The following is a 15,624-nucleotide window of genomic DNA, read 5'->3' on the forward strand; positions in this document are numbered from 1 at the left end:
CTGCAGTGAGCAAGCTAAGAAAACCCATGTTCTTAAGTGCCTGGTGTTGTTGGCTGGGAACTTCACTTGCTCCAGAGGCTGCAGATTTTTCTGAGATAAGCACGTTTCTCTTTGGAAATATCACCTCATAAGAAACCATATCAAGGCTACTGACTAGCACAGTGCCATAAATATTTGATTGTCACTAAGTTTTAAGGAGTTGAGAAAAACAACCTCTACTGCCTTCTGTGGCTCCAAATGGAAAGTCAGGACGGAACATTTTGCAAACATGACACCTCATCATTGCAAGCCTGCCGCCTACTCGGCTGGTTTGTATATCTAGGGCTGGTGTTTGCCAGCCGCAGCAAGATGGCTCCTGGCCTCTCTCTCTCTGCTTCCTGGTTGAGGCCGGGAAAGTGAAATGAAACATATTGCTTTCACTTGAATCTGTGAAACTGCTTCCTATTATCTTTGTTGTCTGTTTGTTTTTTGTGAATTATGGCCTCAGAGCAATTTCAGAGTTCTTTGTCCAAGAGATGCTTTTTTTTGTAAGCCAGTGTAGTTAGGAAACCAAGGTTTGTATGTTGACCTAATTGAGGTCAGATTTGAACCCATCTCCAACTGTTTAAGGATGTCTGGTGGATTTGGGTAACTAGCACTTACTGGTTGTGTGAGTGGGAGGAAGTAACCCCACCTCCCTTTTCGTGACAGTACCTACCACATTGGGTTCTTACTAAATAAAATAATTATAAACAAACAAGCAATGCTGCTTTGGTGAATTTTGTATCCTCGGTGCTGAGAGCAATGACTAGTACATAGTTAGTGCTCAAGAAAAGTGTTCTTATCATCATCACCATCATCTTCACCACCATCATGATCTCCATCCTCCACCTCACATCATCATCATCTCCATCTTCATCTTAGTACGGATTCAGTGGCAGGAATTCTTCAATAAGACTAAATCAGGTTCAAGTTCTGGTTCTGCCACTTACCTAATTTACTAACTCCCATACTGGGAAATATTTCTTCACCTGTTTGGAGCCTCAATTTTCTTACCTTTAAAAGAGACCATAATATCTATCTCTTGGGGGTGGTTGTAGGGATTAAAGTGCCTGGCACACAGTAGAATCCAACACACCTCCCCATGTGTTCTCCAGAGGAAGCACTTTGCTGGACCGGAATGGGGGCCAATTTCATCCCCACAATGGGGCATATATGCTCACAGGGCTTTCTAGATTATAAAACACATTCCTGTAGATTTTATCCCTAGAGAATCACAAGACCCTCATCGGGAAGAAGAATATATATTATGGTTTATATTAATCAATGAGGAAACGGGGTACATGGAGGTTGAATGACTTGCCAATAGTTCCACCATTATGCTCCTGGCTTTTCAACACTTGTCTCTGATTCCATAGTCACAGCACCAATAAAAGGTTAGAAGATAACAAACAGGGAAATTACCCAGCATAGTGTTTTTTATTGTATTTATTTTACTGCAATCCGTAAAAGATTTTATGTCACAACCCAATTCACCCACATAAAAGTTTCATGAAACAGTTCCTTACTCTTTTCTTTTCTTTTCCAGTGTGGTATAGTTTATTTCATTTAAAGAATGTTGGTGTGATAACCCCTACATGGGTTCTACATCCCAAGGGTTTACACCTACAGTTTGAAAAACCCATAACATTTCCCCCCGAGATGGTGTATCGGGATAATCTGGGGCACTTTTACACAGTGCCCAAGCCTGGATCCCGCCCTTGGATATTTTAAGCCAGTGGGTCCGGGGTGGAGTCCTAGCATCTGGCTCTATAAGAAAACCCCAAATGACCTGATGGTCCACAGGCTAAGGAACAATGTCCTGTTACATCCCTCTGATTGTTTCCCCCTGAAACACTCTTCTCTATTGGGTGTTTTGACTTTTTTTTTTTTTTTTTTTCATTTTCTCTATCACTTCCCAGAACATCCTTCACCAGGGAATTTGTCTATCTTGGTCTCATCCCTTTTGCTTTCTAGGAGAAAGTAAGACCCCCTATACTTGGGTTGAAGGACAGAAGTTTAGCTTTTCAGTTATCAGTGGGACAAGGAGCTCATGGTTCATGGGAATGACTGCTGAGTCCACATATTGGGCAGGAGGCCTGTGAGGAAGGGGCTCTGGTCCTCTGACGATGTGGCTCTGAGAGGGGAGCTGACACATCCCTTTAAGGAACCCGAAAAGGCTACTTAATTTAATCCTGCATTAGAGGCATCCCCGGAGTGTGATTGGAAATGGAAATGTAAGGATGGCACAAATACCGTTTATCCAGATTTTTCTTTCCAACCCTGGGGAGCTGGGAATTTAAAACAAACAAACAAATCACCCAGGGGCTCCCTGAACTAGTACCACCGACAGATCAGCAGGAAAGTGGAATTCTTCCGGGCAGCCTCCTCTACCCTCACCTCCTCCTCTGTTATACAATTTAATTACAAGTTTAATCACTTCAGAAACCCCATCCATTCCCTCCAGTGTAGTGAGATGTCTCCTTTCCGAGCAGGCGTCTTGGCGATAAGCAGCTGTCCACGGGAATGGTGGATGGGACTCTTGAAACCTCTCCCTCGACAAGCCAGAAAGACATGACTAAATAAAACCTGAAATCGTGTTGACATTTCGCTGTGGTTGTTGTAGTTTTAATAATAGAGGAGGAACAAAGTATTTGTAGCTTTAGATGAAGAGGCAGCATTTGGCATTGAAATCACTGGGGATTTTTTGTACGAGGTTTTATTTTTGCTTATTGGGAGAGAAGAAAAAAACAATGAGTTAGGGAGAGACAGAAGTTCAAGAAGACAAGGGAAAAGCAAGATGGCTCTGCTTTTCCTTCATGGCCTTGATCGCCACTGGGGTTCTGTGGTCAACTGTGGGTTCCTTTCTTGAAAGCCTGCTTCTCCTGTTGCCTGTTTGGTCCTTAGGAACAAAGATGGCTTTGGATTTCGCTCACCACATTATTGCGTGTGATGGATGAATCTGTTTCTATAGCGCATCCTATGAGGCAGGGTGCCATGTTTGTTCCCCCGTGATTTGATTTTTTAACGTGATCTTCTCACAATTACCCTGTGAAGTCACTCATCATGCTCCCCATTAAACAGAAGCAAAAAAACTGGAGCCCAGGGCATTGCAGCAACTTGTCTGAGATCACACGGTGAGTCTGCCAAACAGCCAGGCCTCCAGATCTTCCAAACACTGGCCCATGACTATTTTAAGGTCAATTTACAATTAACCACTCAGCTTTGTTGTAAATTTATCCGCAATTTTCTCTCGGTATTTTTTTTTTTTTTAATTTACCCATCACCATCTCTCTTATCTCTTTGAGCTCTGTCTTCATCCCTCTTCTGTCTCCTCCCCTCCTCCCCCCGGTGTCCCCCCCCCAGCTTGAAAATATTTCAAAAATAGGATAGTCTCAAGCTTCCCAGTGGATTCCCTAACTTTGCATACCATATATTTAGTTTAGTAACGAAAAACTCCAGCTCCAGGCAGCGCAGAGGATAGCATTTCTAATGTTTTTTAAACAGCTATTAATGTAGTCGAGTGCTGTGTGGGTTTTTTTTTTTTCCGTTCCTCTTCTATGTAATCATCTGCTCAGTGTATACTCTGAAACTGAGAGCAAGGGCCAGAGGAGGGGCAAGCTGTGATTGATGGGCCAGGCTCAAGGAAGGAGTCCCATCTGGGGTTGGTTTGGGGAGCAGTCAGTTGTTGAAGGGGAGGTCAGCCAGGCAGCCTCGGCGCCCCCCTTCCACACCCCCGCCGTCCCCACGTTGCACAGCGCACACACCCTGGCTCGTAATCGAGGCTTGCTTCAGGCAGATGATTTGTGGTGTGACACTAGAACAGCTGCTAAGTTTATGGAGGAGAAAGGAAGCAGGATGGTACAGCAGGTATTCTTCCCCCATTTTCTATTTTACTCGAAATTGTGATTTGAATGAAGCGGAAGCCTTTCCTTGTATTTAGTCTCTGTTATTCTCTCCATGATGTGGATTCTGCTCCTTGAATCATGCCGGCGGTGGGGGGCGTGGGGGGGGGGAGGAAAGGATTTTCAGCCGAGTGTGTGTGTGTGTGTGTGTGTGTGTGTGTGTGTGTGCGTGCGCGCGCGCGGGCTTTTCTGCTTGATGGGTGGAACTGAGCCGGTCTTAGAACCAGCAGGTTAATGATGTAATTTCGCATTTTCCTTCTTGGTTTCCATGCCCCCGGGGGGCATGATGCAGTTTAGTTCTTTTCCGTCCAGCAGTGGAGGCTTTCTCTGAATATGCAATTCTTCAAGAAATATGCTGTTTCTTGCCAGAGAAGTAGAACAGACCAGGCTAAGAAACTAAAGTAAACCAAACTGTCAGCAAGACGGAAAACTGCAGGCAACAGAGAATGGATAGTTTCCTCCTGCAAATCCAAGTTGGTGGGGGGTCCCGTGGCAGGAGAGGCTGCTTTCCTAGGCGGCGCAGACAGATGTAGTCAGCTGGTTTATGAGGATTGAACCATTCCTGTGCCTTTCTTCATTATAGGGGCTGTGTTTAGACCAGAAGAGGTTTGGGGTGGGGGGACAAGAAGTGGACTGGGGACAAATAGATTCCAGAAGCAAAAGGAGAAAGGATGCACCAGAAGTTTGACAGTTAGAGCTTGGAAAACACACACACACACACACACACACACACACACACACACACACACACACACAGAAGAGAAAGAAAAATACTTAAAAGTCCACCTTGGCAGGCACTTTTCCTCCTCGGTGAAAGTCAGACAGTTACGGTGAAAAGAATAAATCCATTTCATGTTCTGCCACGTAAAGACTATTTTCTGCAATTGAAATGTGGTTTGCATTAGATTCTGAGCCAAAATATTTTGCCAAGTCTGATGGGCTGCCTCTCTTGGTTCATGTTTTAGTTTCCCAAAACTACTTTATTAAACCACTAAGGGCCATGCACGGGAGAAAGGTGATGTCTGAAAAGAAACCAAAAAAAAAAGCACCTCCCATTTTCTCTCTGACTCTGCCTCCTGAGAAAATTAAGGGTGTAGGATGTTCTCGTGACCAAGGAAATTCTCCTTGTATTTGAGGGACATCTCTCTGAATGCCTGCACGCAGCGGAGTCCACACACTATGCTAATGGTCAGATTACGGTATTTGTCTTAAAATAGCAATAATATCCTGGCTACTTCATGCTTCAGTAAGATATTTAAATTGGCATGGCATTTTTTTTCCTTTGGTGAATCAGACTTGGTTGCATTTTAATAATCCTTCTTCTCTCTGTAACTGGAATACAAACTACCTGTCGGGTTGTCGCAGGTAATGAGGGGTCCCCCGTTATCATCTGGCGCTGTTGGGTTGCTGTTCTAATTGAGGTTTGGTGTATGAGGACAAAGAAGTTTCTTCTGCATTTATCCTAATGGATGTTCTTGATTTCAAGCTCCTACCCAGTTCTGCAGAAGCAACGGTGGGTTTTAAAACATAAGGTTTCGGCTTCTTTTCCCCCCTTTTGTGTATTCGGCAGCAACCCAGCAAAGTCCAGGCCCTGAAAATTCGATGCTAGGTTTGCAAAATCACTTGAAGCACTCCCTTGATAACGTGGGGCTACATGCAAAGCAGAATCACCCTCCCCATCAACTCAGAACAGCCACAAGCACCCTGACTCAGTAAATATCAGAATCTCTGTGATCGTTGCCCTTATTTAGGGAAAAGTGTGGGTGGGCATCAGAGTAGAAGAAAGAAGGCAGCTTCTGCAAATGAGGGAACGTCTAACCAGAATGCTCCAAATAACTGTTGCCTGTCACTGCCACCAGTGTGAAATTGGCTTCAGCCTTCCAGCAGGAGCTTGTTCACGTGCCCGAGATTTACCTTGACCTGGAGTGGAAAAGGGGCCCATAATGTGAATATGTTTTTCCAGAAAATCCATTTTAGCCAAGCTGAGTATCCAGGAACATCACTAGGGAGGAAAGAAAGACATCTCCGAAGCCCTTTGAAGGTGAAAAATAATTCCGTAGGAAGTACAGTGATCTTAATTAAATATTAGCTGTAATTAGCCCAAAGTGCAAATGTTGGGAATATTAATTAGGGTTCCTCTGGAATGACTGTCAGTATTAATAAGTAACCGTGTGGGGTCCCACCAACATCTGTTTGAGAACTCCAGGAATGGGAGTGCATCCCAAGTTCTATGGACTTGAATGCTACCTGGAGGTTCCCTGGCTACCATGGACATCATCTCTAGAGGTGGGCACCCGTGGTTTGCCAGAATGGCGTAAGTTTTGGTAGAGGTTGGTGGTTTGCCCTGGCTCCAGTGGTGGCCCTTGCCCTTGGCCCTTGTAGCCTCAGAGCCTTCGGAAGCCAGGCTTTGGGCTTGAGGTGGCAGAAGTTTCCCAGGCTGCTGCTCTAACACACCAAGGGTTACCCCTCGCCTCCCCCAGTCTGGCTACTGGAACCCTGGCCTCTTTGAATCAAATACCCTAGCACCTGACTTCCCCACAGGGTGTAACCTGCCACCAGGTGGAAAACAGGTCTCAGGGTCACGGTATACATGACAGAGAGCAGTTTATTTATTTAAAATTGGAAACGCATCTCCCCACCAGAGATCTTCTTTCCAGATGAGGGACACCTTGGCGTGGGATAAACCCGGGCTCTGGTTCAGCTCTTGGCTTCCCTCAGAGGTTCTTGTGACTGCAACCTCGTAATATTATTTACCAGCTCTGGGCTACAGTATCCTTCACAACAAAATAAAGTGGGATCAGAGATGCAGTGCATGCAAAGCAGAGAGTCTAGACCTTGGCACTATTAACCTTTGGGCCAGATAATCCTTGGTTGTGGAGGGGGCGCCGTCCTGTACACTGTAGGATGTCTAGCTGCAGCTCTGGCTTCCACCCACTAGATGCTGGTGGTATCCCTTCCTACTCAGTTGTGACAAACAAAAGTGTCTCTGGTCATTGCCTAATGTCTCCTGGGGATCAGTCACCCTGCTTAAGGACTCCTGATGCAAAGCATGCAGCACTGTGCCTGGTGCCCACTAGGTCTGAGTGTCACTCAGTTTGTTTTCTGAGTTCTGGTTTGGAGAAGAGGATGCCTTTCAGATGGAACACAGAAGTCTGAAGCCATCATAGGTCTTCGCACAAGCCCACTTCTGCTGAGTTTGAAGCACGTGTGTATACAATGCAGAGACCTGGTGATGGAAAGCACATTCTGAAAAAGTTGCTACTGCACCTTTCTTCCACCATCCTTAAGGTCTGGCTGAGCCACCCCCTCCTTGGTTTAGGTAGAAGGCACCCCCTTTCCCTCCCTACTTCACCACCAACTGTATTTCCTGCCCAAACTATCTGTGCAACAACAGCTGTTTTTTTTTTTTTTTTTAACATCTTTATTGGAGTTTAATTGCTTTACACTGGTGTTAGTTTCTGCTTTAAAACAAAGTGAATCAACTATACATATACATATATCACCATATCTCCTCCCTCCTGCATCTTAACTGATGTCCCCATATTTCATGATAACTCTGCCACAATGATTAGAAAACTTTTCCTGCAAAGGGCCAGATAGATAAATAGTGTAGACTTTGTGGGCTATATGGTCTCTGTCAGAGCAACTCAACTCTGCCATCAGAGCACAGTGACCATGGTTGTGTCTCAATAAAACTTTATTTACAAAAACAAGTCACAGGCCAGATTTCTTCCAGGGTTCGTTTGCTGATCCCTCTCCCATCCCCCCACCCCCATCCTGTTGCCAATGAAGCCTGACAGAGCCCAGAGTCCACTAGCCAAGCATGCATTCACTTAGCAAACACCGGTGTATGTTGACTTTGCAGCCAGCGTGCTGCTGAACCCTGGAGATGGAACAGAGAATGTGACACAGTCTCCCACCCTCAGGACGCTCACAGGCTAATCAGCAGGTGATAGCGGTACCTGGAGTTACGTGGGAGGTGACCACAAGCTGCAGTGTAGAGGGCAGGCAACTGATGTGGTTTAAGTGTCAAGGAAGACTTGCTGGCAAGCTCTTGATCTGGGACCTCAAAGAGAAGCCAAGGAAGGCTAGCCAGGGAAGGGGGTAGGGGAGGAATTCCCAAGCAGAGGAGGCAGTGAACAGGATGGTGTCGAGAGGATGGAGAGACCACAAGCTTCCTGAGGGCAGCCCTTCCCGCTCCAGTACAGAGAGAGGTCAGATCCTAGCAAGGAGCTGTTGCTGTTTTGCAGCTTGTAGGATTGGTTCACTCCTCCTGAGACTGTTTTGCAGTGAGGAAAGGCCATGTGGGCATATATGTACCCGTGAAAGTGTTTCTACTGAAGGTGGAGAAAGGAAAGCTTTGTCTTTTATGACCATCTCTCTCTACCATTGATCCTGTGATCATTTCATGCGCCCCTGGAGTTTTCACAAGTCTGTCTTTCAATTCAGAGACAAGCGAGGTGGGAGGTAGGGGAGGCTGAAACGGACCTTTGGGCAGAAGTGGAATCTGTCCCGGTGATTTTCTCTTTGGAGCGTTCTCAAGGTCCCAAAGTTTCTAGGGTTTCTTGTCAGCCAGAAAGAAGTAGCATCTGTATGGACTTTTCTGTGCACAAGGATGTATTCCTTGAGCAGCCCCGTAGAAGAGAAGAACGCTAGTCAGCTCATATACAGAAGAGGATTTTTTCTGGTATTAGTCAAGACATTTTCGGTTGCAAGTAACGGAAAGGCGGGCTTACACTAAATAAGACATTTACTGACTCATGGAACTTAAACAGCAGTGTTACTCACTGCAGGAAAAGCTGGATCCAAGACTTCAAATGATGTCAGCAGGACTCAGTTGATCCGTTTCTCCATTTCTGGGCTCCGTTTTCCTCTGCGTTGGCTTCTGCTTTAGGGAGGCTCCCTTCAAGAGGCAGTTCTTGGCAGCTCTAGGCTTAACATTATTTTTCCAGCTGCCAGTCATCGAAGTGAAAGAACTTCCTCCCCAAACTCCAGCCAAGTCCCAGGATTAAGCCTCACTGGAGTTGCTAGGGGTTAGGTAGATGGGCATAAGCCCAAGTCACTGTGACCGTTAAGAGTGGAGCCCTCTGGTTAGCCAGGCAGGGTAACATGACCGCATCTAGAGGTAACCAGAGGCGGGCCCAGCCACATCTGCACAATGTGGGGACTGGGAGTGAAAGTGGCCCCTAAAAGGAAACCGGGCTTGTCCTGGAAGAGGAGTGAACAATGAACGGCAATGACAGTAAATGTGATTTCCCAAGGACGGACGCGGTTAGCCTTCCACGCCGGTCGATGCAACCCCAGCACAGACAGACCCGTTCAGCCCCAAGTGCTATGAAAACACGTTGCCAAGAAAGAAACGGCTGTTTATTTTTGCTTCCTATGGCACAGACATTTGGAGAAATTAGTCTGGGGGAGGAAAGGGCCTGAGGGGAGTGTTTTCACTTGTAAAATGTTTTAAACTTATCCTAAGTGTCGTTCTCTTCCAAGTGTCATCTTTAACATTCCAATTAAGGTTCCTTCTAAACAAATGCACCAGCTCCTTGCACTGCTCTGAGAATAAACTTTTTTCCCCCTCTCTGTCATAATGGTTTTTGCTGCACTCAAGTTGCTTTGGCTGAAGAAGCTCTCAAATGTTGGTGGCGGGAACCCAGGAGATGTGAGCAGTTCTGACACTTTTGCCCTGGTATCGTTATAGGAGGGCTGAAGTCACATCTAATTGACCACAGACAATGGGAGAGGCAGCTATTTGGTGTGCTTAATTGCCAAGCTTTCTCTCTCTCTCTCTCTCTCTCTCTCTCTCCTCTTTCTGACTGCGCAATCCCCTTTCTTCTTAAGACCGTGGAAAATTTAGACCTTTGGGTTACAGTCCCTGATGCCTTGTGTGTGTGTGTGTGTGTGTGTGTGTGTGTGTGTGTGTGTGTGTGTGTGTAGGGTAGTAAAGTTATGGGAGTCCAGGTGGAGAGAGAGAGAGATGCTTCCTGAAATGGAAGCATTTGAATTCTTTTTTTATTCTTTTGGTTTGCCTATAAGTATCACACTGCATGTTTTGCCTAGATGTGAAGGGCGAATTGTTACATAATACTCTGCTTATAAAAAAAATAATAAGTCAGGGAATGGGAGTAGGCATTGATTAATGAGGCTAAGAATTAAGTCCAGCATTTTGCAGAGATACTTAAAATGAGACAATCACAGAAGGCCATCTTTGTCCAAATTAGACACTGAATTTTCATCAGCTGCTTCATGTTGGCACTGGGAACATCAAACACACACACACACACACACACACACACGCTGTGCCCATTGCAAGGACCACCACCCCCGTCCCATTATGTGAGCCAAATCACATAAAATGTTGATTAAATTCAAATGCTTACATGAATTGTCTCTCCTCTCAGGAACACACACGTGCACTTTAATCGGTCTTGGCATTTGAAGTATCAAATCAAGGCTCTGCTGTCACCAGCGACAGCTACATGCTCACAGGTCCCCAAGCGGGAATGAAATTAGAAAGATATGCCAGAACAACCCAATCCAGGAGAGCGCATGCCCTCACAGCGTGTGGCTGTTGGGCTGGATGATTGGGAAAGGGTCTTCAACCCTTCAGAGCCTCGATTTCTGCATCTGTACAATGGGGCTCTATCTACAATGCTTACTGTTTCCTTATAGGGTCCGGTGAAGATTGAGTGGGATGTATCCATCTCAGGCTCTTGGCAACCGTGCTGAAACCCACCAACTGTCCGGGGAGCAGTTGTCCTTGTGCCTCAGGGGGAAAGTTTCTGCTTGGTGCCCACTCATGGTTTTCACTCCCTCTCTCTTTCTGATTTTCCAGGGTAATCAGGAAGCAGCAGCTGCCCCTGACACAATGGCTCAGCCTTACGCTTCGGCCCAGTTTGCCCCCCCTCAGAACGGCATCCCCGCGGAATACACGGCCCCTCATCCCCACCCCGCGCCAGAGTACACGGGCCAGACCACCGTTCCCGAGCACACGTTAAACCTGTACCCTGCCGCGCAGTCGCACTCGGAGCAGAGCGCAGCGGACACGAGCGCGCACACCGTCTCGGGCACCGCCACAGTAAGTGCGCACTGGCCTCCGGGGGCGCGCTGGGACCCCAGGGTTCCGGGAATGACAGCGGGGCGCACCGCCGTGCAACTGGTCGGGGTTGGGGGGTGGAGGCTCTCTCCCGCAAAGCAGCCCCTAAGCTCATCCTTGTCATCCCAGCCCCGCCTAGTTCACCTTACCTACGTGCGTCTTCTCCTGGCACTGATTTAAATCAACACATTTTCCATTAACCGCGTGTATTTGTGAAGGGAATCGTTTATCTCTTTTCTGCTTCTATAGTTTTGCTTTTTCTGGAATTATGTCATCTGAGGGGAATCATACACTATGATTATGAGATTGTGACAATATAATCTTTTTTTTAAATGGCTTTATGGAGATACCATTTACATACAATAAAATTCACCTATTCGAGGTGGACAACTCACCGATTATTATTGTATTTACAGAATTGTGCAACCATTGCTACAGTCTAGGAATATTTCCATCACCCCCAGAATGAATCTCCTGCCCATTGTAGCCACTCCCCATACCCACCCCAGCCCTCCCTAGCCAAATTCGTTGGAAATTCACCCATGTTGTGGCTTGAGTCCCTAACATCGTTTATATTTCAGAGCCCCCGGGGGTGTGGGTGGCCTAGGCCGCCAAGGGGCAGCAGAAGTGAATTTTGCAGGACTGTTCTGCATTTTGATGGTGGAGGTGACACACCTCTATGCACCAAAAAGTCAGATTTATTGCATATGAATGGATGAAATGGATTGAAAACAAGCAAACAAACTGAAAAGAAACCGTTTATCACCACCATCAATAGAAACTAGTATTGCCGGCTCTCCATAAAGGACAACCACCCTAAACAAAAATAACGATGAAGATTACACAATGTTTATTTATGTACCACCTAAAATAACCACACACCGTGCATACCGTAAGAGGTATATGTACACTTAGGAAAACTTGTTCTGTGGAATTCTTTAGAAGCCTGGACACATCCAGCCTCTAGTCCAGAACACTTTATAGGTGCAAGGCAATTGGGCCTGTTTCTTCTGCCCTCTGAGAAACTGGTATTTGCGAAGAAGTTTATTGGTTTGAAGCATGATATATTTCTTGTAGCCAAAGCAACCATTGACTAGCTTTGCTACCTGGTACCTCACTGATTTGCAGGTTAGGTTTGGAGATTTTTCAAAATAATGTAAATTAAAAATTTTTCTATTGCTTGTCCTCCCTTATTTATTGTGCCAAAATACATATAAAATTTACTGTTTTAACCATTTAATCGTGTACAATTCGGTGGCATTAAGTACATTCACAGTGTAGTGCAGCCATCAGCATTATATAGTCCTAGACATTTCCAACACCCCAAAAGGAAATCCAGTATCCATTAGGCAGACGTCCTCCATTCCTCCCTCCCGCCAGACCCTGGGAACCACCCGTCTGCTTTATTTCTGTCTGGATTTGCCTATTCTGTATTTTTCCCCCAAATGAGATCATACCATATATGTCCTTTTGTGTCTGTCTTTTGCTTAACAGAATGTTTTCAAGGTTTATCCATGCTGGAGCATGGATCAGTACTTCATTGTTTTTCTATGACTGAATACCATTCCATGATATGGATAGATCCTGTCTTGTTTATCCATCCATCCGTTGTTGGGCATTTGGGTTGTTTCTGCCTCTTGGCTGTTGTCAATAATGCTGCTATTGCCTTTTTAGTATTTGGCTGCTGTAACTTAGGGATGGTTCATTAAACGGGTTTGTGGATTTAGTAGGTGTTTATTGTTGTCGTGTTGACTACCTAGTGATGGAGTTGTTTATTTGTATGCTGGTTGTTTTGTCATAATCAATGGTGTTAGGGCTTGAGAAGGTTATTTTAGGACTAAAAAAGGTCCCATCAGACATCATTTATTAAGCCTCAACATGGACCAACCATACAAACTGCTGTGGAAGTTTCATTCATTCACTCACAAATATTTATTAAGCATCTACTCGGGCCAGGACTCATACTTGATGATGTGGTTGAACCAAACATAAATGGTCCTTTCTCTCTTGTAACTTAGTGCCAGAGACAGAGAATAAACATGTAGCAATAAAATAGCTGTATAAACACACATTGTGATACGCGCTCTTAAGGAAAAAACAGGTGCTATGGGAGGCTAAAAAAAGATCAGAGGTACCACTTGTAAATGAGTAGTCTGGGAACATTTCTTCAAGGACATGATATTTAAAGGGAAAAGACAAAGCATCCAGGCAAAAGGAATACCAAGGTCAAAGGTCCCAAGGTTGGAAAGAGCTGGGCTTATTCAAAGAACTAAAAAAAAAGGCAGTACGTCTAGGGCATATGAAGACAGTTTGGCAATGGCAAAGGATAAAATGGGGGCAGCCAGCAGGGATCATATCCCACAGGCCTAGTGGGTTCCATGTTGAAAGCTATGGGAAGCCATTGAAAAGAGTTTAAGCCAGAAAAGTTTTAAAAGTGACATTTTGAAAGAAAGGGTTAACTGTACCTACCTTAAAGGAAATCTTAATCCAGCTGGGGAGTAGAGAAGCTCAACATCCTTTTCTCACAAAAAGAACTCTCCAGAGATCAACACGATTACATTTAAATTGCATATTGGATGTCCACAGGGCCCCAGACACTACAGGAGGTGAAATGATGAGGAGACAGGCTCCCTCCCTTAGAGAGGTTTTGGTCCACTAGAGAGTGTAGGATATGTGTTCTGTTACTTGTCATAATGTCGCAAGTTCTAGAGCATGGATTTCCAAGGCTTTAGTGTATTATGATGATCGTGGAAGAAAACATTTTTTAAGAGATCTACCTCAAAATCACTGATGAAGCAGTATTATTTCGTAGGCTTCTTGTTGCTGTAACAGAAAACTCAGTAGGGAATGTATCGGCTTATAAAACAAAAAATTCCAGACAAGTGCTGGCTTTAGACACAGCTTAGTTCTTGGCGTGCATCTATTAGGTTCCAGCTGCATCCATCTCTGCCTCTTCTTCCTCTTGCTCGTCATTCTCCACTTCTGTGTGATGGTCCTTCAAGTTCAGGCTCTTGACATCACACCAGATTCCCAGTGAAAGACTCTTGGATTAGTCGGTACAAGCAAGCCTGGGAATCACTGTCTCTCTCTCTGGTTTGCGCAGTTCAGTGGCTGAAGCAGAGAATGGATGTCTCAGCCATGGGGCCACTGAGGAGCCCCATTCCCAAATACATAGACCAAGGATGGTTCCACCGGAGTCAATGGTAAGGTGCCTTTGGGACTTCTCGTGAAAGTTATTTAACAGACAGCAACCGGTCAGCATCAAAGGTAGTACGGTGATCCATTTGTATGGGCAGGCCTGAATTGATTCATTTGATGAGTGTAGGGAAGGGAGAGAAGGTCAAGGACTGATCACTGGAGAACTCATAGGTGGTGAGGTTTGGAAGAAAAAGAGCTATTGAATGAGATGTAAAGAGGGTACCCAGATGGGGGGTTGAACCAGGAGAGTGTTGTCACGGCAGCCTGGCAGGTGTGAACTGAGAAGACATTATTGAAGCTGGCAGTGTGGACATCACTGAAGACCCAGGAGAAAGTAGCCTTAGTAGAGTATTGGGGAGAGATGCCAGGGGGCCAGGAGTTGAAGAATAAATGGGAACTATCAGAGTGGGTATGTACAGTACCATTGTAAACATTTGGAGGGAAGAGGAAAAAGAAAAGATAGCATTGGAAGAGCACAGATCTCAGAGAAAGCAGTTTGTAGGAGAGTGGATTTTGATTCACTGTTTACACTGCAGAGAATTGCGTTGGGGAGGACAAGGAAGAAGAGATAGGGAATGATGACTCAAGAAAGAAAGTGACAAAGTATTTTAGAGGAAATAGGAAGGAATATGACCAAGGGTACACAGATACAATAGGTAGTCTGGGAAAGGAGAAGAAATACTTTATTTTTTGCAGCTCTATTGACATATAAATGACATACAACAAACTGTGCATATTTAAAGTGTGCAGTTTGATGAGTATTGACATACGTACATAACTGTGGAACCACTGCCACTCTCAAGATAACAGACATGTCCATCATCCCAAAGTTTTTTTTTTTTTGTAACCTGGAAACCACTGTATTGTTTGTCTGTTTGTTTATATTGAAGTATAGTTTATTTACAACACGTTAGTTTCAGGTGTACAGCAAAGTGATTCGGTTTTATGTATTTATATTCTTTATCATTTTATATATAGTGGTTTGAGTAGTTTGTATCTTTCCATCCCAAACTCCTAATTTCTCACCCCCCCCCCTTTTCCTTTGGTAACCGTACGTTTGTTTTCTTTGACCGTGAGTCTATTTCTGTTTTTGTAAATAAGTTCATTTGTATCATTTTTTTTTTAGATTCCACATATGTAAGTGATATGATATGGTATAATATTTGTCTTTCTCTGTCTGATTTACTTCACTTAGTATGATAATGTCTAGGTCCATCCATCTTGCTGCAAATGGCATTATTATTTCATTCTTTTTTATGGCTGAGTAATGTTCCATTGTATATTATATATAACAGTATGGAGATTCCTTACAAAACAGAGTTACCATATGATCCAGTGATCCCACTCCTGAGCACATACCCAGGAAAAACTATAACTCGAAAAGATACATGTACCCCTCTGCAATCTTCC

At 44.8% G+C, this 15,624-nt stretch overlaps 1 protein-coding gene across 3 annotated transcripts in view; it reads left to right on the forward strand.

Annotated features, from left to right (window-relative positions):
* Positions 1–15,624, forward strand: part of LOC112409399 (RNA binding protein fox-1 homolog 1) — a 1,082,427-nt gene that overhangs the window by 890,880 nt on the left and 175,923 nt on the right. For all 3 annotated transcript variants that reach the window (XM_024759497.1, XM_024759496.1, XM_024759498.1), the window contains one exon: positions 10,756–10,998. In XM_024759497.1, coding sequence (XP_024615265.1) covers positions 10,756–10,998 — 243 coding nt within the window. The remainder of the gene's footprint in view (positions 1–10,755; positions 10,999–15,624) is intronic.

Source organism: Neophocaena asiaeorientalis, unplaced genomic scaffold (assembly GCF_003031525.2).
Source record: "Neophocaena asiaeorientalis asiaeorientalis breed wild unplaced genomic scaffold, Neophocaena_asiaeorientalis_V1.1 scaffold254, whole genome shotgun sequence".
NCBI lineage: Eukaryota > Metazoa > Chordata > Mammalia > Artiodactyla > Phocoenidae > Neophocaena > Neophocaena asiaeorientalis.